At 41.9% G+C, this 27,384-nt stretch overlaps 1 protein-coding gene across 4 annotated transcripts in view; it reads left to right on the top strand.

Moving 5' to 3' along the window:
• bcas3 (BCAS3 microtubule associated cell migration factor) overlaps nt 1–27,384 on the top strand; it is a 1,192,206-nt gene that overhangs the window by 632,918 nt on the left and 531,904 nt on the right. For all 4 annotated transcript variants that reach the window (XM_072590043.1, XM_072590044.1, XM_072590042.1 and 1 more), the window contains 2 exons: nt 13,435–13,565; nt 25,957–26,122. In XM_072590043.1, coding sequence (XP_072446144.1) covers nt 13,435–13,565; nt 25,957–26,122 — 297 coding nt within the window. The remainder of the gene's footprint in view (nt 1–13,434; nt 13,566–25,956; nt 26,123–27,384) is intronic.

The following is a 27,384-nucleotide window of genomic DNA, read 5'->3' as shown; positions in this document are numbered from 1 at the left end:
GTAGTATTGCTTCAGCATCTTGAGGCCCATGTCTCAGAGGGCAGGAACCACCGTAGCTCTATAAGCCATGATCTTCGTGTCAGATCAGATGTTGATGGCCTCAAACACCCTTTTCCTCAGACAGCCGAAGGCTGTACTAGCACACTGAAGGCATGGATATCCTCATCAATAGCTGCTTTAGCTAACAGGACATGCTCGAGGTATTGGAAGTGTTTAACATTCTCTAAAGCCTATCTGTGGCCCTTGATGATTGGGGTTTGCTTCACAATGCTGGAGGAGAAAGTGAGGACTGCAGATGCTGGAGATCAGAGCTGAAAATGTGTTGCTGGAAAAGCGCAGCAGGTCAGGCAGCATCCAAGGAACAGGAGAATCGACATTTCGGGCATAAGCCCTTCTTCAGGAATGAGGAAAGTGTGTCCAGCAGGCTAAGATAAAAGGTAGGGAGGAGGGACTTGGGGGAGGGGTGTTGGGAATGCGATAGGTGGAGGGAGGTCAAGGTGAGGGTGATAGGCCGGAGTGGGGTGGGGGCGGAGAGGTCAGGAAGAAGATTGCAGGTTAGGAACGCGGTGCTGAGTTTGAGGGATTTGACTGAGACAAGGTGGGGGGAGGGGAAATGAGGAAACTGGAGAAATCTGAGTTCATCCCTTGTGGTTGGAGGGTTCCAGGCGGAAGATGAGACGCTCTTCCTCCAACTGTCGTGTTGCCATGGTCTGGCGATGGAGGAGTCCAAGGACCTGCATGTCCTTGGTGGAGTGGGAGGGGGAGTTGAAGTGTTGGGCTACGGGGTGGTTGGGTTGGTTGGTCCGGGTGTCCCAGAGGTGTTCTCTGAAAGGTTCCGCAAGTAGGCGGCCTGTCTCCCCAATATAGAGGAGGCCACATCGGGTGCAGCGGATGCAATAGATGATGTGTGTGGAGGTGCAGGTGAATTTGTGGCGGATATGGAAGTGTCCCTTGGGGCCTTGGAGGGAAGTAAGGGGGGAGGTGTGGGCGCAAGTTTTGCATTTCTTGCGGTTGCAGGGGAAGGTGCCGGGAGTGGAGGTTGGGTTGATGGGGGGTGTGGACCTGACGAGGGAGTCTCGGAGGGAGTGGTCTTTTCGGAACGCTGATAGGGGAGGGGAGGGAAATATGTCCCTGGTGGTGGGGTCCGTTTGGAGGTGGCGGAAATGACGACGGTTGATACGATGTATATAGAGGTTGGTGGAGTGGTAGGTGAGGACCAGTGGCGGTTGGTGTCCTGGTGGCGGTTGGAGGGGCGGGGCTCAAGGGTGGAGGAGCGGGAAGTGGAAGAGATGCGGTGGAGGGCATCGTCGACTACATCCTCCCAATTCTTTCGTCTCCGCCGCATCTGCCCCCAGGAGGACCAGTTCCAAAACCGTACCATCCAGATGGCTTCCTTCTTCAAGGACCGCAATTTCCCACCAGACGTAGTCGACGATGCCCTCCACCACATCTCTTCACCAGACCATGGCAACACGACGGTTGGAGGAACAGCGACTCATCTTCCGCCTGGGAACCCTCCAACCATAAGGGATGAACTCAGATTTCTCCAGTTTCCTCATTTCCCCTCCCCCCACCTTGTCTCAGTCAAATCCCTCGAACTCAGCACCGCGTTCCTAACCTGCAATCTTCTTCCTGAACTCTCCGCCCCCACCCCACTCCGGCCTATCACCCTCACCTTGACCTCCCTCCACCTATCGCATTCCCAACGCCCCTCCTCCAAGTCCCTCCTCCCTACCTTTTATCTTAGCCTGCTGGATACACTTTCCTCATTCCTGAAGAAGGGCTTATGCCCGAAACGTCGAATCTCCTGTTCCTTGGACGCTGCCTGACCTGCTGCGCTTTTCCAGCAACACATTTTCAGTTCACAATGCTGGGCCAGGCTGGTGGAGGACCTTTGTCGTGCGGGTGTTGAGGGTGAAACCCAGATTCTCATATGTCTCTGTAATGGAGCTGACAGTGGTCTGGAGTACATCCTCTAAGATTGCATATTCGCAAGCATCATCTGTGTACTGCAGTTCAATGACACTGGTTGGGCTGACTTTGGTTTTGGTTGGTTTTGGCTTGAAGACAGTGGAAGTTGAATAATTTCCCATGGTTCCATAAGTTAGCTCCACTCCAGTGGCGAGTTTGTCGGTGGTAAGGTGAAGCATTACAGCAAGGTAGATCAAGAACAATGTTGGTGTGGTAATGCGGCACTGCTTGAGATCAGAATGGGTTGGTGGTGGAGCCATTTGTCATTATGACAGCTTCCAATTTGTCATGGAGCAGGCAAAGGATGGTGACACACTTCTTGGTGCAACCAAAGCGGAGAAGAATGCTCATTCTATAAGATCATGAGTCATCTGCCCTAGACATCAACTCCTCTTTTGTGCCAGCACGTCATGTCCATCAAATGCTCGATATTTCAAAGATCTATCTACTTCATCTTAAAATATAATTAAAGTGATCCAACCTCCACAACTCTGGGCAGGGAATTCCAGAAATTCATTTCCCTCAGAGAGAAGAATTTCCTTTGCATCTCAATTTTAATGAATGTCCCCTTGTCCTGTCACTGTATCCACAAGTTCGAAATTTTCCAACTGGTGAAAACATCTTCTCAACATCTACCCTATCTAGCTTTCGCAGATACTTGTAATTTTCAAAAAGACTACCCCTCGTTCCTCTAAAATCTAATGAATAAAGATTTAATCTGCTTAGCTGCTTTTGATTCGCCAACCACTTCATCCCAAGTGTCAATTGGGTGAATCTCATTTGAACTGCTTCCAATGCCAAGATATCCTTTCTTAAATACAGTGGCCAAAATATATGCTGTACTCCAAGTGCAGCCTCACCATCACCTTTACAGTAGTGACAAGAACTTGGAAAAATAAAGAACTGCAGGTGCTGGAAATATGCAACAAAAACAGACATTGCTGGAGAAACTCAGCATATCTGGCAGCATCTGCAGAGAGAATGCAGAGTTTCAGGTTTAGTGGCCTTCTTCAATTCTGAACTGGTAACTCCATTAGTTAGTTCATTACAACTCAAAACATTAACTCTGCCTTTCCTCTTCACAGATGCCAGATCTGTTGAATTTCTTCAACACTTTCTGCTTTTGTTTCAGTTTTCCATTATCCACAGTTCTTTGTTTTATGTTATCACAACAATCTGAAGTTCTTCAGGCTCTTTAAGGTGACATTGCATATGAAGGTGAGGAATGGAATGCTTTCAAACTTGATCTTGATGCAGTATCCAGCACTGTTGTGATTCTAGCTGATGATAATACTGGTCAAGTCAGATCCCAGAGTGAAACCAGGCTTGATAGATAAGTTTAACTTTTGCAGTTGGTGACCGTAGTGTTTAGAACATAGAACATTACAGTGCAGTACAGGTCCTTCAGCTCTCGATGTTGCGCCGACCTGTCATACCAATTTGAAACCCATTTAACCTACACTATTCAGTTTAGTCACTGAACATTTTCACACAATGTTGCCAATCTTCTTCAGAACAAAAGTTTATTATTTGAAAGAAAAAAATGGTACGTATGACAGTATAGAAGGAGCTTAACATGCCCAATGAAATGAACTTTCAACTTGTTTCCTCGGAATTTCTTTTCTTGATATTCAAATCCAGGGAAAATCACTCCTGTCTTAACTTCTTATTTAATTCACTCTTTACATTTATCTTTCTTGAATGCAGAGACAGCTTTATGATATCTTTCCATTTCTTTTTGTCTGAACCTCCTTTTGGTTCTAATAACTTTAAAACTGCTAGACAAATTAATACAGCTTGGAGAGTTTATAAGCTAAAGCTGTTCTATGAAAGTGATCGTTTTCTTGAATCTAACTCCTGAGTTTTCTGAACTGAAGTTAAGACTAAACCAGTGGCTCTTGGTCCATTTTCTCTCTTTATAATAAACTCAGCAATATAAACGTGCCATCAATTAATTTCACAGATGCCCTACGAGACATTTGACTGAAACACATTCTTTCTTGGAAATGAGGTTATTACATCATTATTTAAAATGATGTATGACCTCATTTTGTAAAACAAAAGGTTATCTTCACAGGACGAAAACCAAGATTCATCTGCCTCTAATTTAAACATCCAAATTCCCATATGATAATACTATATATTACGCACATATAATCAGAGCATACACAGATTCAGATCATATTCTAGCCACCCTGGTACAAGAGTATACTCACTAAGGACGCCCATTGCTGCATCGGTATGCCATTATTCTGTTTAGCATTCCTTTCCTCTCCACTGTCAATTATATTTTTTATGTCAGTTAGTAATTACTGTACCATCAAATTAATAATGCTTTTTTACTCAGGAATAAAAGAATGACCAGAATAAGATTAGGGCCAATCAAAGATAGTAGTGGAAAGTTGTGTGTAGAATCTGAGGATATAGGGGAAGTGCTTAATGAATACTTTTCATCAGTATTTACATTGGAAAAGGGCAATATTAGTGAGAATACAGAGACACAGGCTACAAGATTAGATGGGATTAAAGTTGACAAAGAGGAGGTTTTAGCAATTTTGAAGATCTGAAAATAGATAAGAGCCTGGGGCCAGATGGGATTTATTCTCAGCTTCTCTGGGAAGTCAGGGAAGAGATTGCAGAGTCTTTGGTTTTGATCTTTATGTCATCATTATCGACAGGAGTAGTGCCAGAAGAGTGGAGGATAGCAAATGTTGTTCCCTTGTTTAAGAAGGGGAGTCAGGACAACCCTGGTAATTATAGGCCAGTGAGCTTTGCTTCAATTGTGGGTAAGGTGTTGGAAAAGGTTATAAGAGAGAAGGTAAGGCAGTTGATATGGTGTAAATGGATTTCAATATGGCATTTGATAAGGTTCCACATGATAGGCTATTGAACAGAATAAGGAGTTTCGGGATTGAAGGTGATTTAGCGATTTGGATCAGAAATTGGCTAGCTGAAAGAAAACAGGGGGTGGTGGTTGATGGGAAAATGGAGCTCAATTACCAGTGGTGTGCCTCAAGGATCTGTTTTGGGGCCACTGCTGTCATTGTAAATGATCTGGATGAGGGCGTAGAAGGATGGGTTAGTAAATTTGCAGTTGACACTAAGGTTGGCAGAATTGTGGATAGTACCGAAAGATGTTGTGAGTTACAGAGGGGCAGAGTTGGGCTGAAAAGTGGCAAATGGAATTTAATGCGGAAAAGGGTGAGGTTGTTCACTTTGGAAGAAGTAACAGGAATGCAGAGTACTGGGCTAATGTTAAGATTCTTGGCAGTGTAGATGAACAGAGAGATCTCGGTGCCCTGGTGCATGAATGCCTGAAAGTTGCCACCCAGGTTGATAAGGTTGTTAAGAAGACACATGGCGTGTTGGTGTTTAATGGTAGGGAGATTGAGTTTCGGAGCCACGAGGTCATGCTTCAGCAGTACAAGACACTGGTAAGGCCTCACCTGGAGTATTGCATGCAGTTCTGGTCATCACATTATAGGAATGACATGGAAGCTTTGGAAGGGGTTCAGAGGAGATTTACTAGGATGTTGCCTGGTATGGAAGGAAGGTCTTAGGAGGAAAGGCTGAGGGAACTAAGGTTGTTTTTGTTGGAGAAGAAAGTTGAGATGTGACTTAATCGAGACATATAAGATAATTAGAGGGTTAGATAGCGTGGACAGTGAGAGCCTTTTTCCTTGGATGGTGAAGGCTAACACGAGGGGACATAGCTTTAAATTGAGGGGTGATAGATTTAGGACAGATTTCAGGGGTAATTTCTTTACTCAGAGAGTAGTAGGGGCGTGGAACGGCCTGCCTGCAACAGTAGTAGACTTGTCGACGTTAAGGACATTTAAATGGGCATTGGACATACATATGGATAATAATGGAATGGTGTAGGTTAGGTGGGTATCAGATTAATTTTGCAGGTTGACGTAACATCGCGGGCCAAAGGGCTTGTACTGCGCTGTAACGTTCCATGTTCTATGAGGTGAGGCAATACTCACTGGGAACATGGTTGTAACACCTAAACTCATGGCTCTCAAAGTCACGACGCAGAAGAGGTTTCTTCTTCTCAGAAAAGCCTGAATTTGAGCTCCAAACTCAAAAATGAAAATGTTTGATTGCATCACCCACTCCTCTTTTATTGCTGTTTTCTGCTTAGATATGAGTATTTTGAGTGCAGCCTGGCAGTAGGAAAACAATGAAATAAACCTAGATTGAGATTTATTCTGCTAAAAATTCCAGTATGAGTTAAGGAATTCCAATAAATTGAAATTACAAATTCTTGACACTGAAACCTGGATGACAGCTCTAAGATTGTAGTGGCAGTTTAATGGTGTCTGAAGTTCCCATACACGATTTTCTCTTTTTTGCTGTTAGTTTCTGTTCTTTACAAGTCCATCCACGCTAAAAATCTTTCTCTGGCAAGGACAACCACTATGGCAGGGGTCACTGGAGCCATCAATTAGAGATTGCTTTTCTCTGAGGGAGAATACTTAACACATTGAGTTCTACCTATTGATCAAACTGAAGTACTATCTATGGTAGTGGGTATGCGCAACAGATAACACGGATTTGAGCTTGTAATGCGGTTACAACCTGTACATTCAACTACTTGAGCTCTTGAATGGAACAGATTTTAAGTGTAAAGTAAACTTGTTTAGAAATTGGATTTGTGTGGAACTAAATTCAGAATTATTAGAACCATATTCAGTTTCTAAAAGTGCAAATGCCAAGCTTTCTTGTATTAGCTTCATAATATTAACGAATGTCGATGAAAGTTGTGTAACCTTAATCAAAATGTTATTAAACTTATATCAGGCAACGCAGCAATAAACTCACAACTTTGATCACATTTCATTCAAAATTTTGACTTGTTTGTAGCAATACGTTCAGTCTTATTTATTACTGCAGTTTAAAACAAACATTGCACATTCTACTTCTGGGTTTAAATCAGTACCCTGAAAGCCCTCTTAGCTCACAATGAGTGTTTTTATTGTTACTGATTAAATCTGCCACTGTGAATATACTGTGATTTGAAATCTGTTAGCAAATGCAAATGTGAAAGTTTAACTCAGAACTGTCAGATTCCTGGGTTTCTTTTCAAAATAAACAAATTATGCTTTATGTGTTGAGAGGGTAAAATTGACAATTACATTATATAGGACCATTGGCTTTTGTGGGATGAACCTTGTTGAGAGACAAATCTTCAAACATAATGCATGCTTTGTAAAATTGTCGTTATGGACAAGACCAAACCCCCTCAAAATATATTCAGAAGATGGTCTACACCTTAATTTCTTTTTATTTTAAGGTATAAGGCAAATTTCCACTTGCAATTCGATTGGTCAAACTACTCGACTTTAAGCAAAATATACTACTTTTACACAAGTTAAAATATGGACAAATATAAATAAAAGAAATTAATTGGTTTACCTGTAACTCTATCGAAATGCTTAACAAAATAGTACATATTAACTACTACTAAATAACTATTCCAATGCAGTAAATCCCACAAACACATCCTTAGCAAAGGCAAATATAGTAAAGTAGATTGCTTCACATGCCATTTTAGCAGCTGAAAGAGAACCCCAGCTTTTAGTTGTAACCGAGTTGGGAATAAGAGCTTCCAAATCCAGCTTCAAGATCCCCGCAACTGCAGAAAGATAAAACTAAAAATCCTGGTTCTGTGGGAGCTTGACCCCCCCCCCCCCCCCAGTCAAAGTTAAAAATCACACAACACCAAGTTATAACCCAACAGGTTTATTTGGAAGCATTAGCTTTCGGAGCGCTCTTTCATCAGACATACAATCATCTGATGAAGGGGTCCAATACCGGCGTCTCCAAATCATGATCACCCAGTCAGGCTGCTTCTATTGTACCAATTTTATTTTTAAAATCCGGAGACCTCAAGTTGTTTATTGGTTTTAAGCATACCGCTCAATACTCCTATCTCAACCTTGCTTCATTTGAAAAACAAGCCAGGACAAAAGGCATCTCCTGCAGCCATAGTATTGTCACCCTGTTCACATATTTTGTTTGAAATGTATTATTTTGGACTCCATATTACAATAGAATATAGAGGCACAGTAAGGTGCAAAAAAGATTTACCAGAATAGTACCTGAACTGAAAGTTTATAATTTCAGCTGAGGCTCTGTTCTACTGAAGAAATGATTGAGAGATGACATAAAAAAAAGAAAGTGCTGGTGAAACTCAGCAAGTCTATGAAGAGAGAAGAGAGTTTAAAGTTTTATGTCCAATATATTAAGTTTGCAGATGACACGAAAATAGGTGGAGGGACAGGTAGTGTTGAGGAGGCTGTAGAAGGACTTGGACAGGGTAGGAAAGTGAGCAAACATGTGCTAGGTGGAATATAATATGGGAAAGTGTGAGGTTATGCACTTTGGTAGGATGAATAGAAGCATATACTATAATCTAAATGGGGGAAAGTTTCAGAAATCTGAAGCACAAAGGGAATTGGGAATCCTAGTTGAGAATTCTCTTAAGGTTAGAATGCATGTTCAGTTGGCAGTTACGGAGGCAAATGCAATATTAGTATTCATTTCATGAGGGGCTAGACCACAAAAGTAGGGATCTATTGCTGAAGCTGTATCAGGCTCTGGTCAGACTGCATTTGGAATATTGTGTGCAGTTTTGGGCCTTATTTGTAAGGAAGGAAATGCTGGCCATAGAGGAGGTCTAGAGAAGGTTTACAAAAATTATTCCAGGGTTGAAGGGCTTGTGATATGAGGAGCAGTTAAGAACTCTGTGTCTGTACTCATTGGAGTTTACAATGAAGCATACAGAATATTCAGAAGCTTGGATAGAGTGGTCATAAGGAAGATCTTACCACTAGTAGGAGAGACTATGACTTGCGGGCATATCCTCAGAGTGAAGGCGCCACCCTTAGAACTGAGATTAGGAGGAATTTCTTCAGCCGGAGTGGTAACACATTGACAGATACCAGAATTGGATGTATAGGAGAAGACATAGAGCGAGAGAAGATGCTTTGTTACCTCTTGTTATGTGAATGTTAGCTCCATCTGATCAGAGTGACAGTACTAGAAATTTAGGCCTATCATCTGATCAAGATCCAGCTAGATAATTCACTGTTTACGTTGATACCAAGTGTCTTTAAATCACTACTACTAAGTCCTGCTTACCACAGACAGCCTGAAAAATTGGATATTCATTTGCTTTCTGAAAGAGTATATCTAAAAATAATTACTCTTGATAATTTTTTGCATATTAAGCATGTGCTCCCCTAGAAACTAGTGGAAGCAGATTCCGTAGTGACTCCGATATGTACTTAAAAAGGAAATGTTTAAAAGGCAGTTGGGAAAACATGGATCAGTAAAACTAATTGGATAACTCTAACAAAAAGCTAGCACTGTGTTGTACTGTTCTCTTATCATTCTAAACCCCACACCTTTCTTTTCTTCGATCTTTCCTCTTTGGTTCATGATTTGCCAAATGATGACAATTCTCCTTGTATTTTACTTTTAACTTTGTGGTCTCTCATTTAAATCTGTGGATTGAATTTATGTTTTTTGGCTATATATCTGTTCTGTTGAGTTTGTCTTAAGGGTTTTCTTGCCATGAGACCCAGTGAGACTTCTTCCACCAAACTCACCTCATTAACTACTTACCCTGGTCCTATGGGCACCCTTTGCCCCATCTTACCACACACCATTACCAGGACAGTTCACCAGTCAGCAGATATCCACTGAAGGAGCAGTAAACCAGGTGCCAACGCTATCTTCAAAAAGGCTGCTGTGTATCCAGAAGAGCACTGGCATTCTGAAGCTGATTCAATTTGTGACAGGCTTTCAGTCAGAGGATGTTATAAAAGGAGAAGATGGTACCTTGATTCTCTGACAGGGACTTGGAAGTTCTAGAGGAGGGCTTAGTGCAGAGGAGGGGTATCTCCCTGGAGGACTATCAGAGGAGGGCACAACACCAGATCCTGACCAGATCTTGGTCCAAGGTTGCCATGTAGATAAGTGTGGTCTCCATGGTTCAGATGAAAGGCCAGCATTGCCACAAAAAATCAGTGTTCTGCTCCACGAGGAACTTCTCTCTTCTACCCAACACTTACTCTACCTTTGCTATTACACCCACTTTCCAACAAGGATCATGCTCTGCCATTCTCACTATTGCATAAAATATCTTCCCTCACTTTCTGTCATTTCCCCCAAAACTTCCAGACAATGAAACTTCCTGCATGGTCTCTGTGCTGCCTAATCACTTACCCAGGGCACCTCAACACCTTTCAGTCATCTGCACCAGCACTAACAGCCATGCCACCCGCTTGCATCTCATTCAATCCCACCATTCCTCTTTTTGCAGGAAAAGCCAATGCAGAAAGACACCCCTCAGGTCGAGGGGTGCCCAAAATTAAGTTCCTCACCTACTATGAGGACAGTATCCTGTCCCTCACAGCCAAAGACCAGACCAGGTGAGGAGGCTGAGACATCCATATCCCACCACCAAGTAAATACCATCTTTCCTTCCACTGTAATGCTCATATTAACCCAGCTGTCAGTGCCATTCATTGCATGCCTCTTTTAAACATTTGCCACTCCACCTTACCTGTTTTGTGTCTTAGAGGTAGTTTTGGCAGAAAATTAATCTGCTTCTATGAAAACTACTTCCTCAAACTATAAGGAAGTGTGTTCTGACCTCAGACTAAGCATTGGCAAGGTTGTCTTCTGCACACCCCCACCAGCTCAAATATTGACACCTTGGTGCGAGTGTCAGGAAAAGACATTTGGAAGCACAAGCCTTTGAGCACTTTACTGCAATAGCTCCAAAGCTGGCTGAGGAAGAAATGCCTCAGGCCACTAGCACTCAGAAGACTGGCAGAGACTAGGCACTTGCTCTATCCAAGGCGGGAGAGTACCCACAGTGTTAGCAATCAGAGACATAATCCACATGCACAAGGAGGAATAGGAGCAGCAGACAAGCTAAAGGAGTCCAGCCGTGCTTCGAGGACCCAGCTGCCTCAAGCATGCAATCATCTGGCTGACTCTATGGACAGGTTGGCATCTGCTATTGAAGAGGCAGGTCTAACACCCTCAGAGTCTGCTGGAGAAGTGCACACTGCTTGCACTCTGTCACTCAGTCATTGGGCCTTAGAATAGAAGGCATGTCATAGAGTCATAGAGATGTACAGCACGGAAATAGACCCTGCAGTCCAACTCATCCATGCCAACCAGATATCCCAACCCAATCTAGTCCCACCTGCCAGCACCTGGTCCATATTCCTCCAAACCCCTCTTATTCATATACCCATCCAGATGCCTTTTAAATGTTGCAGTTGTACCAGCCTCCACCTCTTCCTCTGGCACGATCAGGAGCCGGGAACCTGGTGAGCAGTCCAGGTGACCCTTCCTCACATGGAAACAGGGTGGTGCCAGCAGGGAGCCAAAGAGAGGAGGAACTACACATGGGGCCCCTCAGACATTTCTTCTCAGGACACTCTAGAAGTGGCTGGGTCCTTCATCTCCACCCTACACTTCCCCCCCATATTCAAGCTGAGAATATCCACTTGCTTCAAGTATATCTCAATACGTCTGGGATAACCAGACAAAATGCCCAATAAAATCTTCAGCTCCACTGTCAAGTAGATTACTTCGTATCAACTATGGAACCTGGGACAATACTAAGACACAGTTGGATGGAAAAAAAACCTTTTGAAGACACGGATGCAGTTTCACATTTGTATAAATTGAATGGTTTTGCACCACATTTGTTTGTTTGAATCTCTGTGTTGCCCCATATGTTTTTGTGTCAGCATAATGTACCATGGATCTATGTTGTCTATGTTGAGATACTGCTGAAGTTGTAAAGCATGATGAACAAGGCATATATAGAACAATGGGTTCTACTGGCACCATGTAGTAAAATGTCCCTATTCTGTGTCCAAACATGATGGTGTGAATTAAGTGGTCAGAAATGTGTGAACCAGTACGGGATTAGGGGATCTACAGGTCTGTGTCTTGTATAGTACCTTGGTCTTACACATATGGTTGTCCTCCATCACATTGTCTCCTTAGCCTGCAGCCCCCAATCTCTACAAGTACTTTCTCGAGCCTCCTTTCCACAGAACTGGCCCCACTTGTCTCTCCCCTACCCCTTCACTGAAACTCCCTTTCCACTTGGATTATCTGGATAGACTCTCTGACTGCGAGGTCCCTCCTAAGAATCCCACAAGTGGATTGGAGAGGTCTTGAGGTGTTGACAAATCTCAGATGCCAATGTTAATGAATGAGGATTGCATGCAACTGATGTCCATGGATTGTATTCTGAGATGCTGTTTTGTGGTAAGCAGCAGGGAGGCTTTTTGTGTCAACGGTGAATTTAAGACACCAGATACCCTCTCTGACTTCCCAGTCAAGAAATCTCAGCATCTAGTTTGTTCAGTGTGTTTCATAAGGTAAGAAGCTGTATGTTACTGAGGCAAGATGTGCAGTTAATGTTGTTAATTATCAAGCAATAATTACTCATTAATAGGTAACTCACTGCTGCCTGGTGAGAAGCTTCCCTCAACAGATGCATAAATGATGCAGCAAGTTACTCCCAACAGTGAACTAGGCTTAACCGATGTTGTATGCAAATCTGCCACAAATCTTGTCATCATCCATGTTGTTCAGGCCCCTGTATGATTCTGGTGTATGCATTCATGAAATATAATGATTTGGAGATGCCGGTGTTGGACTGGGGTGTACAAAGTTAAAAATCACACAACACCAGGTTATAGTCCAACAGGTTTAACTGGAAACACACTAGCTTTCGGGAGCGTCGCTCCGAAAGCTAGTGTGTTTCCAATTAAACCTGTTGGACTATAACCTGGTGCTGTGTGATTTTTAACAATGAAATATAATAGACTTAAGCTCTGTTTTAAGTTTGTATGTTTATTTCAGCATAACTGATACTTTATATGTATGTTTCAGTTGGAGTATTAGCTTAGCTCAAAAAATTTACAATAATGGAAATTCAGAAAATGTTTCTTTGGGATTACTTATACACAGCTCCAAAATAATGTGGAATTTTCATCATTACAATTCTTTCTGGATCTTGGTGAGCATTCCTTGAAATAGTTCTACCCTTGATAATCTAATCAAGCAATAGGAATATTTCCAATTATAGTGCAGTGAGTTTGGCTATGAGTTTTCAGTTAATGAATGAATAACTGTCCAATTGTCCTTTTGTACAACAATGATGCCTTGTTAAATGATCATCAGAAATTTTATTCTCTGCCGACAAATTATTTGTCCCATTGATGAGGTGACCATCTCAAATTGTTCTTCATGCTCAGCAGCAACAGCTTAGTATTTGAACTTTTAGCTGTTCATCTGATTGAAATGTTGCTGTGCAACAGGGCATGTGACTGGGAGATTGTTTGAGAGCAGGTAGGTGGGAGAAATGAAATTGAGTGCCAGCAATTTTATGAAGTCTTTATTGTTGTTTTTCAGTAAAAGCAAGTCCAGATCAGCCCCACAGATTTCTCCGAGCAAGGCTGCTGGTGGAGAATTTTGTGTTGCTGCCACTTTTTCTTCATCACGATCCTGGTTAATAGCCAATCCAGGCCTAAAGCGGGAGAAAGGTAAGTATACCATACAGCTTTTAAGCATTTCTGATGGATCTCATTCAGTAAATCAGGCTGAGCTTTGGATGAAGGAAATCACTTTTGTTTTTTTAAGTAATTGCAACTCAATAAGTTATTTCCCCAAACTGTTTCTCTTCACTTTTGAAGGTACTTCATCATCCATCAGGAGTACATTGCCCATGTAGTTTTCCACATATGCTGACTATCACTCTCTGCCCTCCACCCAACTATTCCGAAGACCAATTGTAGCACACTCCGGGAACTGAAACTGTGACCTGTCTGTGTGTGTGGGCCATTACTACATTTGACCTTAGTAACTCTGGTTAATGAGATAGAAAATTATCTTTAGCTTGTTGAAATTTTCTTCAAGTGTCACTACAAAACTTACTTCTGTAGACTGACATTCCTTAGTAGTGCAATTCTGAGAGTACTGTATTATTGGAGATGCTAAAATGCCAAACCATGGCTGTTGAAGTGAGTGTAAGAAAGATACCATGGCATATTTTTGAAAAGCAAGGAGACTACCAAGTGCCCTAGCCTCAACAGAAACGAACAAACAGATTGTATAGTGTTGTTTTACAGTTTAAATCTGCACTTTTGCTTTCTCCCTATGCTCCCTCTAACCAGGTAGAAGAAAGATCTGGGCCAAGGCCACTGGCTCATAATCATCACCATTCTTGCTGTCATCTAGGAGGGTCTGGCAAGGATGCCAGAGACCAAATGGAATTAGGGAAGGTGTAGTGGTTATTTCTTAATTAAAGGATAATTGAGGAGAGTTGGGTGCATATGTGTCATAGTGACCAAATGATCGGTATGTTGGAATTTTGAAGCTGTGATTGCTGAGATAAAACCCTGACCAGAAAAGTATATGCGTGAACTCTGCCTAAATTTGGTTTAGCAATCCAAACCTGATCACATTAGCTCATCAAAGGCAAACTCTGGGAAACTGAACACACTCAGGAATCTTTCTTCTTCTGCTTGCACTCACAACTCTATATCTGGAATTAGAAAATCATCAGTAGATGACCCACCTGAGGCAGAGGATGTGAGTATTTCATTTGGAGGATGGGGTGACAGTCAAGTGGGTTGCATTGTCCTGGTGTCAAGGTTCTTGAGTGTTGTTGGATCTTTATTTAGTCAGACAAATTCCTGACTTGTAGATGATGAACAGCGAAGGAAGAGGTAAGTTAGTTACTACAAAATTCCTAGCCTCTGATCTGCTTTTCTAGCTAAAGTATTTAAACGGCTGGTCCAGTTCAATTTCTGGGTAATGGTAGCCCCCAGGAGATTGAGATTGAGGATATTTATCAATGGAAACGCCATTGAATGTCAAGGGGCAGAGGTTAGATTCTCACTTTTTGGAGATGGTTATTGCCTGGTCATGACTATTACTTGCTACTTATCATTTTTAGCAGGACAAGGCCAACAGTTGCATGAGGATATCGTCACCCTCATATTCCCTTCCAACCCAACACTATCCTGACGTGGAACTTTATTATCTTTTCTTTCTTGTTGCTGGGTCAAAGACCTGGAACTCCCTTCTAACACCACTTTCTCCTACCCACATCGGACTGGAGGAGTTCAAGAGTGCAGCTCAATGCCACCTTCTCAAGAGCCATTCGCAATGGTGAACAAATACTGACCCAGCTAGCGATGTGCACATTCTGTGAACAGAATAATTGAAAAAAGCCCAAATCTGAATGTCATCCACAGCTTGCTGCAGGTGTGCATGGCCTACCTCAGTATCTGAGGAGTCACAAATGTGTTGCTGCTCAATCATCAGTATTCAGCCCCACATCTAATCTTATGATGAAAGAAACGGCATTGACAAAGCTGCTGGATTACCCTATAATCCTTCTGTAATTATGACGGGATGATTAGCCCAAAATCTTCCTTGTGCTTGCTACAACTCCAACCAATGGAATTTACACCCTGATTCTCATTAATGTCAATTTTGTGAGGGCTCCTCGATACTTCATTAATCACATGTGGCCGTGATGTCTAGGGCAGTCACTCTTGTTTTACCTTTGGAAATTCAGCTCTTTTGACCATGTTTGGATCAAGACTGTGTTGAGGTCAGCAGCCCAATGATCTTGGCAGAATCCAAACTGAACATTGATTATGGACACAAACACTTTTGTCATGGCATGATACTTCTTCCTAGACTTTACCAGAATATTAAGGTTTGTACTAGTATTTGTGAAGGCTTGGCAAGTGCTGTTTTTCAGTAGACTTCAGTAACACAGTGAAGGCTTCCTGTGGTACTTCTCCCTGTTACATTTGCGATGAACAAGAGCAGATTAATTCGATAGTTATTAGTCAGATTGAATTTGTCTTGTCTTTAATGGGCAGAACACATTTGGAAAATTCCCACAATATTTAGTATATGCAAATATTCTAGCTGTACTGCAACATCTTGGCTGGGGGTGTGGCTCTTCAGTACTATAGCCAGGTCACTATAAGGGCTGTATCCAGAGCCTTAAATTGTTCAGTCACAGCTTATGCAGTGAGTTGAACTGTTGAAGGTAGACATTTAAAATGGTGACAATCTCAAGAGTAGCCTGCAAGGGATCATCAACTTAGCACTTCTGGTGGTAGATGGTTGTAAGTGTATATTCCCTGTTCATTGAAGATGAGAATATTTGGGGAACCTCCATCTCTATTAGTTGCTAAATTGTGCACTGCCATTCATAACTGAGTCTGGCAATACATGCAGTGCTTTGATCGAATACCTATCTTGGAACAGAAGCAATGTCTGTCTCCAGAGCCGCAATACATATCATAATGTGAAAACTAGGAAATGCATGGGATCTGTAATACAGGATACTATCAAATGGAATAAAATAATTTGATAATGGGTAGAGCAAATTACGAAGCAGCCATCAGGTGATAAGAGACCAGTACAAAAAGGTATCTCTTCCCATGTGGCATCACTCAGAGAAAAATTAAGTCATGAACTATCTTATAATGTTTGAAATCTAAAACCTGTAAAAGTGTCAAGCACCTGTTTGGTAGAGGGTTTTTAACCATAAGACCATAAGACATAGGAGTGGAAGTAAGGCCATTCGGCCCATCGAGTCCACTCCGCCATTCAATCATGGCTGATGGGCATTTCAACTCCACTTACCTGCATTCTCCCCATAGCCCTTAATTCCTCGAGACAACAAGAATCTATCAATCTCTGCCTTGAAGACATTTAGCGTCCCGGCCTCCACTGCACTCTGCGGCAATGAATTCCACAGGCCCACCACTCTCTGGCTGAAGAAATGTCTCCGCATTTCTGTTCTGAATTTACCCCCTCTAATTCTAAGGCTGTGTCCACAGGTCCTAATCTCCTCACCTAACGGAAACAATTTCCTAGCGTCCACCCTTTCCAAGCCATGTATTATCTCTTATGTCTCTATTATGTCTCCCCTTAATCTTCTAAACTCCAATGAATACAATCCCAGGATCCTCAGCCATTCCTCATATGTTAGACCAACCATTCCAGGGATCATCCGTGTGAATCTCCGCTGGACATGTTCCAGTGCCAGTATGTCCTTCCTGAGGTGTGGGGACCAAAACTGGACACAGTACTCCAAATGGGGCCTAACCAGAGCTTTATAAAGTCTCAGTAGCACAACGGTGCTTTTATATTCCAACCCTCTTGTGATAAGTGACAACATTGCATTCGCTTTCTTAATCACAGACTCAACCTGCATGTTGACCTTTAGAGAATCCTCGACTAGCACTCCCAGATCCCTTTGTACTTTGGCTTTATGAATTTTCTCACCGTTTAGAAAGTTGTCTGTGCTTTTATTCTTTTTGCCAAAGTGCAAGACCTCGCATTTGTTCACGTTGAGTTCCATCAGCCATTTCCTGGACCACTCTCCCAAACTGTCTAGATCCTTCTGTAGCCTCCCCACTTCCTCAGTACTACCTGCCTGTCCACCTAACTTTGTATCATCTGCAAACTTCGCTAGAATGCCCCCAGTCCCTTCATCCAGATCATTAATATATAATGTGAACAGCTGTGGCCCCAACACTGAACCCTGCGGGACACCGCTTGTCACCGGCTGCCATTCCGAAAAATAACCTTTTATCCCATCTCTCTGCCTTCTGTCAGACAGCCAATCCTCAATGCATCCCAGTAGCTCACTTCGAACACCATGGGCCCTCACCTTGCTCAGCAACCTCCCGTGTGGCACCTTATCAAAGGCCTTTTGGAAGTCTAGATAGACCACATCCACCGGGTTTCCCTGGTCTAACCTACTTGTCACCTCTTCAAAGAATACTAACAAGTTTGTCAAGCATGACCTCCCTAAAAAGGTTGTGTTGTATGCAAGTTACATTTTTTGGATCTTGAATATTGCTGTGATTTCAGCAGAGATATAACATTTGAATAAAGTAGATAAAATTCTAAATCCCAGTTATTTTCTACAAGGCTAAAGCCAGAAGATACCACAGCTTAAACAGAAAGGTTTTTAACTGTACAAAACCTAGCAAAGCAAATACTAAATATACTCTATTCCCGCACCCAAACAACCAGAATTGGCATAAATTAAATACAATGAACAGGCAACTTATGGTTGATTATAAACTAACTACCAAGTGTAGATGAAAACTAAGTTTGCAAATTAACTGAGATTTTAATGATCCCATCTGGTTACAAACTCCTTCAACTCTGCCTTGATTATTGCTGAAAGAACTTTCCCAGCTCCTGAACAATTTGGATATTGGCAAATTTTGTTAGGAACATAAAGCAAGATCAGAAAAATGAGATTCTCAACATTCTCATGCTTGGATCAGTGTTGGGAGGGATCTTGCGATACAGTCCAGACAGAGTTTGTCACATTATTCTAGTGTACTGTGCTATCGCAACTGGAACAGGAAAAGGGAGATGTGAGGAGGAAGATGAGGAAACTGAGCAGGAGGAATATTGCCTTGTGCAATATCAAGCACCGCAGTGTCAGGTATAGCCAGGACTTAATTGACATTGGCTCCAATAGATGTGATCTGGAAGCAATGACCACTCATTAACTGTACTTGTTTTTTTGATTAAGGATAATATTACTGCTGTACTTACGAAGGATATTCCTGGGAATATGTCCAGGGAAGTTATTTGGGTGGAGCTGAGAAATAAGAAAAGGATGATCACCTTATTGGGATTATCAGCAGGAAATTGAGAAAAAAATTTGTAAGGAGATTTCAGTTATCTGTGAGAATAACATCATGGTTATGGTAGGGGATTTAAATTTTCCAAACATAGACTGGGACTACCATAGCATTAAGGACTTAGATGGAGTGGAATATGTTTAGTGTACAAAAAGAAAATTTTCTGATTTAGTATGTGGATGTACCTACTAGAGAAAGTGCAAAACCAGACCTACTCTTGGGAAGTAAGACAGGGCAGGTAACTGAGGTGTCAGTGGGGGGGCACTTTGGGGCCAGCAACCATAATTCTATCATTTTGAAATAGTGATGGAAAAGGATAGACCAGATCCAAAAGTTGAAGTTCTAAATTGGAGGGAAGGCTAATTTTGACGGTATTAGGCAAAAACTTTCAAAAGCTGATTGGGGACAGATGTTCTCAGGTAAAGGGACAGCTGAAAATCAAGAAGCATTCAAAAATGAGATAATGTGAATCTAGAGACAGTATGTTCCTGTTAAAGTGAAGGGCAAGGCTGTTGGAGTAGGGAATGCTGGATGACTAGATAAATTGAGGTTTTGGTCAAGAAGAAGAAGGAATCATATGTCAAGTGTAGATAGAAGGGTTCGAGTGAATCCCTAGAAGGGTATAAGTGTAATTGGAAGATACTTAAGGAAATTAGAAGGGCGAAAGGGTGACATGAAATATCTTTAGTAAATAGGGTTAAGGAGAGTCCAAAGGGATTCTACAATTACATTAAAGACAAAAAAGTAACTAGGGAGTGAATAGGGACCCTTAAAGATCAGCAATGCCACTTATTTGTGGAACCGCAGGAGATGGATGAGATACTAAATAAGTATTTTGCATCAGTGTTTACTATGGAGAAGGATATGGAAGATATCGAATGTGGGGAAATAAATAGCAACATCTTCAAAAATGTCCATATTACAGAGGAGGAGGGGCTGGACATCTGAAAACACATAAAGGTGGATAAATCCCTGGGACCTGATCAGGTGTACCTGAGAATTCTGCAGGAAGTGGAGAAAGCAATAACTGGGCCCCTTGCTAAGATATTGATATCATCGATAGCCATAGGTGAGGTGCCGGAAGACTGGAGGTTGGCTAATGTTGTGCCACCATTTAAGAAATGTGCGAAGGAAAAGTCAGGGAAAGATCGACAAATGAGCCTGACATCGGTGCATCGGTGATGGGCATGTTGTTGAAGGGAATCCTGAGGGACACGATTTATTTGGAAAGGCATGGACTGATTAGAGATAGTCAACATGGCTTTGTGTATAGGAAATCATGTCTCATTAAGTTGATTGAGTTTTTTGAAGAAGTAACAAAGAGGATTGATCAGGGCAGAGCAGTGGACGTGATCTATATGGACTTCAGTAAGGTGTTCAACAAGGTTCCTCATGATAGACTGGTTAGCAAGATTAGATCACATGAGATGGAGGGAGAACTTGCCATTTGGATACAGAACAGGCTAGTAGAAGATAGAGGGTGGTGGTCAAAGTTGCTTTTCAGACTGGAGGCCTGTGACCAGCGGTGTGCCACAAGGATTGGTGCTCAGTCCACTACTTTTCATCATTTATATAAATGATTTGGATGTGAACATAGGAGGTATGGTCACTAAGTTTGCGGTTGACACTAAAATTGGAGGTGTAGTGAACAGCGAAGAAGGTTACCTTTACCTCAGTGTACAACGGGACCTTGATCAGATGGGCCAATGAGCTGAGGAGTGGCAGATGGAGTTTAATTTAGATAAATGAGGTGCTGCATTTTGGAAAGGCACAGCAGGGCAGAACTATACATTTGATGGTAAGGCCTTGGGGTGTGTTGCTGAATAAAGAGACCTTGGAATGCAGGTTTGTAGTCCCTTGAAAGTAGAGTCGCAGGTAGATAGGTTAGTGAAGAAGGCGTTTGGTATGCTTTCCTTTATTGGTCAGAAAATTGAGTATAGCAGTTGGGAGGTCATGTTGCAGCTGTACAGGACATTGGTTAGGCCACCTTTGGAGTATTTCATGCAATCCTGGTCTCCCTACTGTAGGAAAAATGTGAAACTTGAAAGGGTTCAGAAAAGATTTACAAGGATGTTGCCAAAATTGAAGGGTTTGACCTATAGGAAGAAGCTGAATAGACTGGGGCTATTTTCCCTGGAGCATCAGAAGCTGAGGGGTGACTTTATAGAAGTTAATAAAATCCTGAGTGGCATAGATAGGGTAAATAGGCATGGTCTTTTCCCAGGGCTGGGAAATAGGTTTGAGGTGAGAGGGGAAAGATATAAAAGGGACCTAAGGTGCAACATTTTCATGGAGAGGGTGGTGCATGTATGGAATAAGCTGCCAGGGAAAGTGGTGGAGGTTGGTACAGTTACAACATTTAAAAGGCACCTGGATGGATATATGAATAGAAAGGGTTTACAGAAGTATGGGCCAAATGCTGGCAAATGGGACTACATTAGTTTAGGATGTCTGTTTGGCATGGACGAGTTAGACGAAAGGGTTTGTTTCTATGCTATATAACTTTATGATCTATGACTGTAGATTTGTTGCTACTTGAAAGGCAAGATGTCCCTGCCTGTTCCCAGACGCAAATGCAGCCTTTGGTTTTTCCCTTCACTTTTGCTGTTGCTGAATAAAAGTGAACATTTTCAACCATTTGAAGGTTTCCCAGTTTGTGATACTCCCACTTTGTTCAATATGATGGTGTTAAGTTCCACTGGGTACTGGGGAAAGAACAGCATTTCGTTAGGCAAGATTCTAAGATGGGATGTTGCTAAGGATGAGTAGCCTGTGTAACTTGGTCTGAAATAGCAATCCATTTATGAATATGCATTTGTATTTGCAATTAAAAGTCAACCATGCCCCCCTCTCTGTACATTTGGTTGGCAATGCTTATCATAAAAATGGTGCTGACTCCAGGATTCCCATGAGGTCCCAACAATGATAAGTATTTCTGCTCTCCCAATGGTGAGAGGAATGACAGTGTGATCTGGTTCACTAATGTCCTTCAAAGAAGGAAATCTGCGATCTCACCTGATTTGGCCTATATGTCACTCCAGAACCACAGCAATATGATTGACTCAATTGCCCTCTGAAATGGCTTAACAAGCTACTTGGCTGTGTCAATCACGAAAACTTCTCAACAGAGAAATGTAACCGGAAGGACCATCTGAACTACTGAGGCACTGGAAGTAACAAAGGCAAAAACAGCTTGATTGACCTTGCAAAGTCCTCCTTATTAACGGCTGGGTGCTAGTGCCAAAATTGGGACAGCTGTCTGACAGACTAGTCAAGCCAGAGTCTGACATAGTCATAATCACAGAATTATACCTTCCCAGACACTATTGTCACATCCCTAGATATGTCCTGACCCACTAGCAGGACAGACCCAGAAGAGCTGGGCACTCAGTGGTTTAGAGTTTGGAGGGAGTTGCCCTTGGAGTCCTCAACATTGACTCCATTCTCCGTGCATCAGGTTAAACATAGGCAATGAAACCAGGTAAAACAATGTCTGCAGATGCTGGAAACCAGATTCTGGATTAGAGTGGTGCTGGAAAAGCACAGCAGTTCAGGCAGCATCCGAAGATTAGGAAAATCGACGTTTCGGGCAAAAGCCCTTCATCAGGAATACAGGCAGAGTGCCTGAAGGGTGGAGAGATAAATGAGAGGAGGGTGGGGGTGGGGAGAAAGTAGCATAGAGTACAATGGGTGAGTGGGGGTGGGGATGAAGGTGATAGATCAGGGAGGAGGGTGGGGGAAGGTAGCAAAGAGTACAATGGATGAATGGAGGTGGGATGAAGGTGATAGGTCAAAGAGGAAGGTGGAGTGGATAGGTGGAAAGGAAGATAGGCAGGTAGGACAAGTTGTGGGGACAAAGCTGAGCTGGAAGTTTGGAACTGGGGTGAGGTGGGGGGAAGGGGAAATGATGAAACCTCCTACTGAACACCATTGTCCATCAGCTGATGAATCAGTACTCCTCCAGTTGAACAACATTTAAAGCGTGACAAGTGTACAAAATGTACGCTGGGTAAGGAATTTCAACCTCCAACACTAAGAATGTGTTAGCAGCTGCGTGACTAGTTGGCTCCTCGACTGGGTCTCTGGAAGGCGGTGAGGGAACTAACCAGAGGGAAAGACATACTTGATCTTATCCTCACTAATCTGCCTGTTGCCCTTGATATCAAGTAGCCTGGGCAAAACTGGAATCAATGGATATTGGGGGCAAACTCTCTACTGATTGAAAGTTGTACCTGATACAGAGGGAGATGGTTGTTGAGGTCAGTTATCTCAGGTCCAGGACATCTCTGCAAGAGTTCCTCAGGATAGTGTCCTCGGCTCAACCATGTTCACCTGCTTCATCAATGACCTTGCTCCATCAAAAGGTCAGAAGTGGGGATGTTCACTGTTAAATGGACAATGTTCAGCACTATTTGTAACTCCTCAGATATTGAAGAAATCCATATTCGAATGAAACAACATCCAGATTTGGCTGACAAATTTCAGGCAATGACCATCTCCAATAAAAGGCAATATAATTATTGCTTATTAATGTTCACTGGCATTACCATCCCCGACTGTCAACATCCTGGAGGTTACCATTGACCAGAAACTGAACTGGACACACCATATAAATCGACTGACCACAACAGCAGGTCATAGGCTAGGGAATAGTGCAGCAAGTATCTCAACTCGTGGTTCCCCAGAGCCTGTCATGTTGACAAGGCACAACTCAGGAGTGTGATGGAATACTCCCCACTTGCCTGAATGAATGCAGCTCCAACAACACTCAAGAAGCTTCTGACCATCCACTATAAAACAGCCCACTTGATTGGCAACACATCCACAAACATTCACTCCCTCCACTAATGATGTTCAGTAGCAGTAATGTGTACCATCTACAAGATGTACTGCAAAAATTTGCCAAAGCACCTTAAATAGTACCTTCAAAATTCACAACCACTTCAATCCAGTAGGTCAAAGGGACAGATAGATAGGAATAGAACAACCTGCAAGCTCCCCCCAAAGCCACTCACTATCCTGATTATTACAGGTCCTTCACTGTAACTGGGCCAAAGTGCAGGAATTCTTTGCCTAACAGTATTGTTGGTCTACCTATAGCACACAGACTGCAGCAGTTCAAAAAGGCAGCTCACTATCACCTTCTCAAGGGACAAGCAACTATGGATGATAATGAATGCTGGCCAGCCAGTGATTCCCTTGTCTCCAGTGAGAATAAAATAAAAGCAAGGTGCTGTAGAGGCATGGTGCATAGCTAATGAGGTGAGCTGCTAAGTGTAGCATGAGACGCTTGCTAGGGTCATGGAAATAAGTGCTTCATGAAACATGCCAAAATTGACACTCAAAGTGTTTTTTGGTAAAATTCAACCCATATTGTTGAAATTTTTTGTCTTGCTATCATGAGGACAGTTCACAAGAAACATCAAATTAAGAAAAGATAATATTTACAATGATTGATATTTATACTGTAGGAGAGGAGTGTGCTGGTTACTTGACAAGTGAACTCTCCTTGGTAGAGCCATTATCAAAGAGAATATACCAGTTAATGTTCTGATTCAGTGGTTTTGTCCCGACCTCTGACCAGGGACCCAGGTTCAAGTCCCACCTGCTCCAGAGATCTGTAATAGCACCTCTGAACAGGTTATTTAGATAATATCTGTACCAGTTAATGATGACTGATAATTAATTGCTAAACATCATTTAAATTTTTAAACTAGGCATATTGGTTCTATCAGTCAAGAAACTGGCCTGAGAAATAAACCAGTGAATGGCTGTTACCTATTTTGATTCTTTCTATCTGCAACGAACAGCCCTCTGTATTAATACATGTATCTTCTAGTACATTCAACTATATGACACTACAAGTCCAATAAACAACTCAAAATTCATTGTCATTATAATATTTAATGTGGAGGTGCCAGTGTTGGACTGGGGTGTACAAAGCTAAAAATAACACACACTAGGTTAGAGTCCAACACGTTTATTTGGAAGTACAAGCTTTCGAAGTGCTGTTCCATCGTGAAAGAACAGCGCTGCAAACGCTTGTACTTCTAAATAAACCTGTTGGACTATAACCTGGTGTTGTGTGCTTTTTAACATTGTAATTCTTCATGCCCACCAGATTTTTTGCAAATATCATCCACCTTGGAATCACATTCAATGTTATGCACAGTGCTTTTTCTTGTTGGATACAATCAGTACTTTGCTTATTCCAAAAAGCTGAACGGATATGCTGGAATTTCTTCTCCTTTACTTCTAGTTGCTCGTCTGCAGCTTGTAGCAGCACAGAACCAATCCGAATTGCATGGGCACAGCCTTCCCCCTGAACGGCATACATCTGCAGGACTTGCTCAACTCAGAGTAGATTGACAATTGTTTTCTTGCAGTAACAGAAACAGCTGCAGCAACCTTTCTTCACATCTGGATCTGAAATGTCTTTTTCAGTCTTATTGATCTTGTTTTTACTGCACCAGTGAATTCATCAACAGATACTACCCAATTTGGACTGATCTGTATCTTTTTTATCGTTTCATCAGATCAGTTAGCTCAACAGTTTTGGTTTCCAACCCTCAAGTTTGTTTTGATCTCTTAAAAACTGGAAGAGTCGGTTTCCTTTCTGTGTTTACCTGTTGTGTTTCCTTTTCTGTTCCCTTTCCAATTAAATTTCTGCTTTAGTTAGGGTCAAAAAGCACAAATTATATTTAACAAAACAGGTTCACTTGGAATATTTTGAAAGGCAATTAATTTCAGACACCTTTTTGGGGCTGAAATTTAACTGCAGAATTCTGGACATTCACAGTATATTTATTGTTTATAGTCATAGATTCATAGAATGCCTAGTGTGGAAACAGGCCATTTGGCCCAACAAGTCCACACTGACCATCTGAAGAGTAACCCTTCCAGACCCATTCCCTCACCCTACTACTCTATACTTACCCCTGACTAATGCACTTAACCTACACATCCTTGAACACTACAGGCAATTTAGCTTGGCCAATTCACTTAACCTGCATATTTTTGGATTGTGGGAGGAAACCGGAGCACCCGGAGGAAACCCATGATACAAGGAGAATGTGCAAACTCCACACAGCCCAAGACTGGAATCAAACCTGGGTTCCTGGCACTGTTAGGCAGCAGTGCTAACCACTGAGCCTCCATGCTGCCCTTTACTTTATTACAGTATTACTTTATTGTTTTTGATCCCAAGACTTATATATATCTATTTTACTCTTAGATCAATCAAAACAGTCGGTAGTGGATTCCCTGTTCATTATTAGTTGCTACGGCAACCTTGTGGAGCACATAATCGAGCCACGTCCTGTCAACACTGTGCAGAAGATCAATGATGATACTCAGCTGGAATTGTTAACATCTCCCCGAGCCAGCTGGTCTCTGGCCAGGTAAGATATCTAGACACCTTCCCTTAATGTGTTTACACCAGCAAGCTTAATCTATGACTGCTGAAGGGCTTGCTCCTATGAATTTGTGACTTTCACTGTATACAACACTTTAGCAACTAATGACTATGAGTGCACCTTGTAACATTTAAGTTGCTTCTCTTGAAGCTTTTTTAAAATAATATTTTTGTGAAGAAGCTCCATATGAAAGTTGCACCTTTGAAAGTCAGCAATTTGGTAGATATTTTTGAATGAACTTGTTCTAGCATTATTACAGAGCTCCGGAACAGGTGGGATTTGAGCCAAGGCTTCTGACTGAAAGATAGGGGCAGTACCATTACACGATAAGCCCCAATAGCAAATTGGAAAACATTGATGTTAATGTAACAAGTAGTTAGGTATGTGATTGTGGCTAATTGATTAATTAATTGATTATGTAGATACAGAGGGCAAACAACATAGCTTCCCCTTACTTTTGATGGTCTACATTGCCCATAATGGGCTTTGCTTGTAAATATTTAATTGACTTCATGGATGATTACTGGTGCAATTAATAGCTAAAGGAAAAAATGCAAAAAAAAGTTACAATGATTTTGGTGGTGGGAAAGTCACTCAGTTGTACATAATAGCATCTCAGAGTATATAAAAAAAAGAGCAAACATGTAGGTTTTGCACGTGAGAAGACTGGTGTGTGGAAGGAGCTTGAAGACAGTAACAGGATCTTGTGGCACAGTGGTATTGTCCCTACCTTTGAGATGGGAGGTCTGGATTCAAGCTCCACTTAATGTGTGTCTAGCATATCTGAACATACTGATAATATCTCAAGATTGAATCGTTAACAAATGCTATACAGAAAGAAATATGTTGTGATTTCTGTGTCACCAGCTGACTTGTATCTGAATTGACACTGGTAACAGAGAACAGATACCTAAAGGTAAAGATTGGAAATTAAGAATTATTTTCAGGCAGAAGATTGTCATTTAAATTACTTTGGACAAAAATGGCTGAAACCAAGTGCAATGTGTTGACTTACCAGATATATTTTGTGAAGTTGAATCTTACAATGAACAGAAAATGTTCATTGTAACATGGATACAAGTTAAGTCTTTACCAAAAAAAAAACATAAGGTGTAACCTTGGGCACTTTGTACAAAAGCAAAATCACCGAGGCTCAATCTGACAGGATCAGACAGAATAAATAAAAAATAAATTATGCTTGACAAATCTACCGGAATTTTTTGAGGATGTAACTTGTAAAGTTGATA

Source organism: Chiloscyllium punctatum, chromosome 19, assembly GCF_047496795.1.
Source record: "Chiloscyllium punctatum isolate Juve2018m chromosome 19, sChiPun1.3, whole genome shotgun sequence".
In the NCBI taxonomy this organism is placed as follows: Eukaryota; Metazoa; Chordata; class Chondrichthyes; order Orectolobiformes; family Hemiscylliidae; genus Chiloscyllium; species Chiloscyllium punctatum.
The sequence above is the reverse complement of the archived record's forward strand: the minus strand, read 5'-3'. Positions and strand labels throughout refer to the sequence as shown.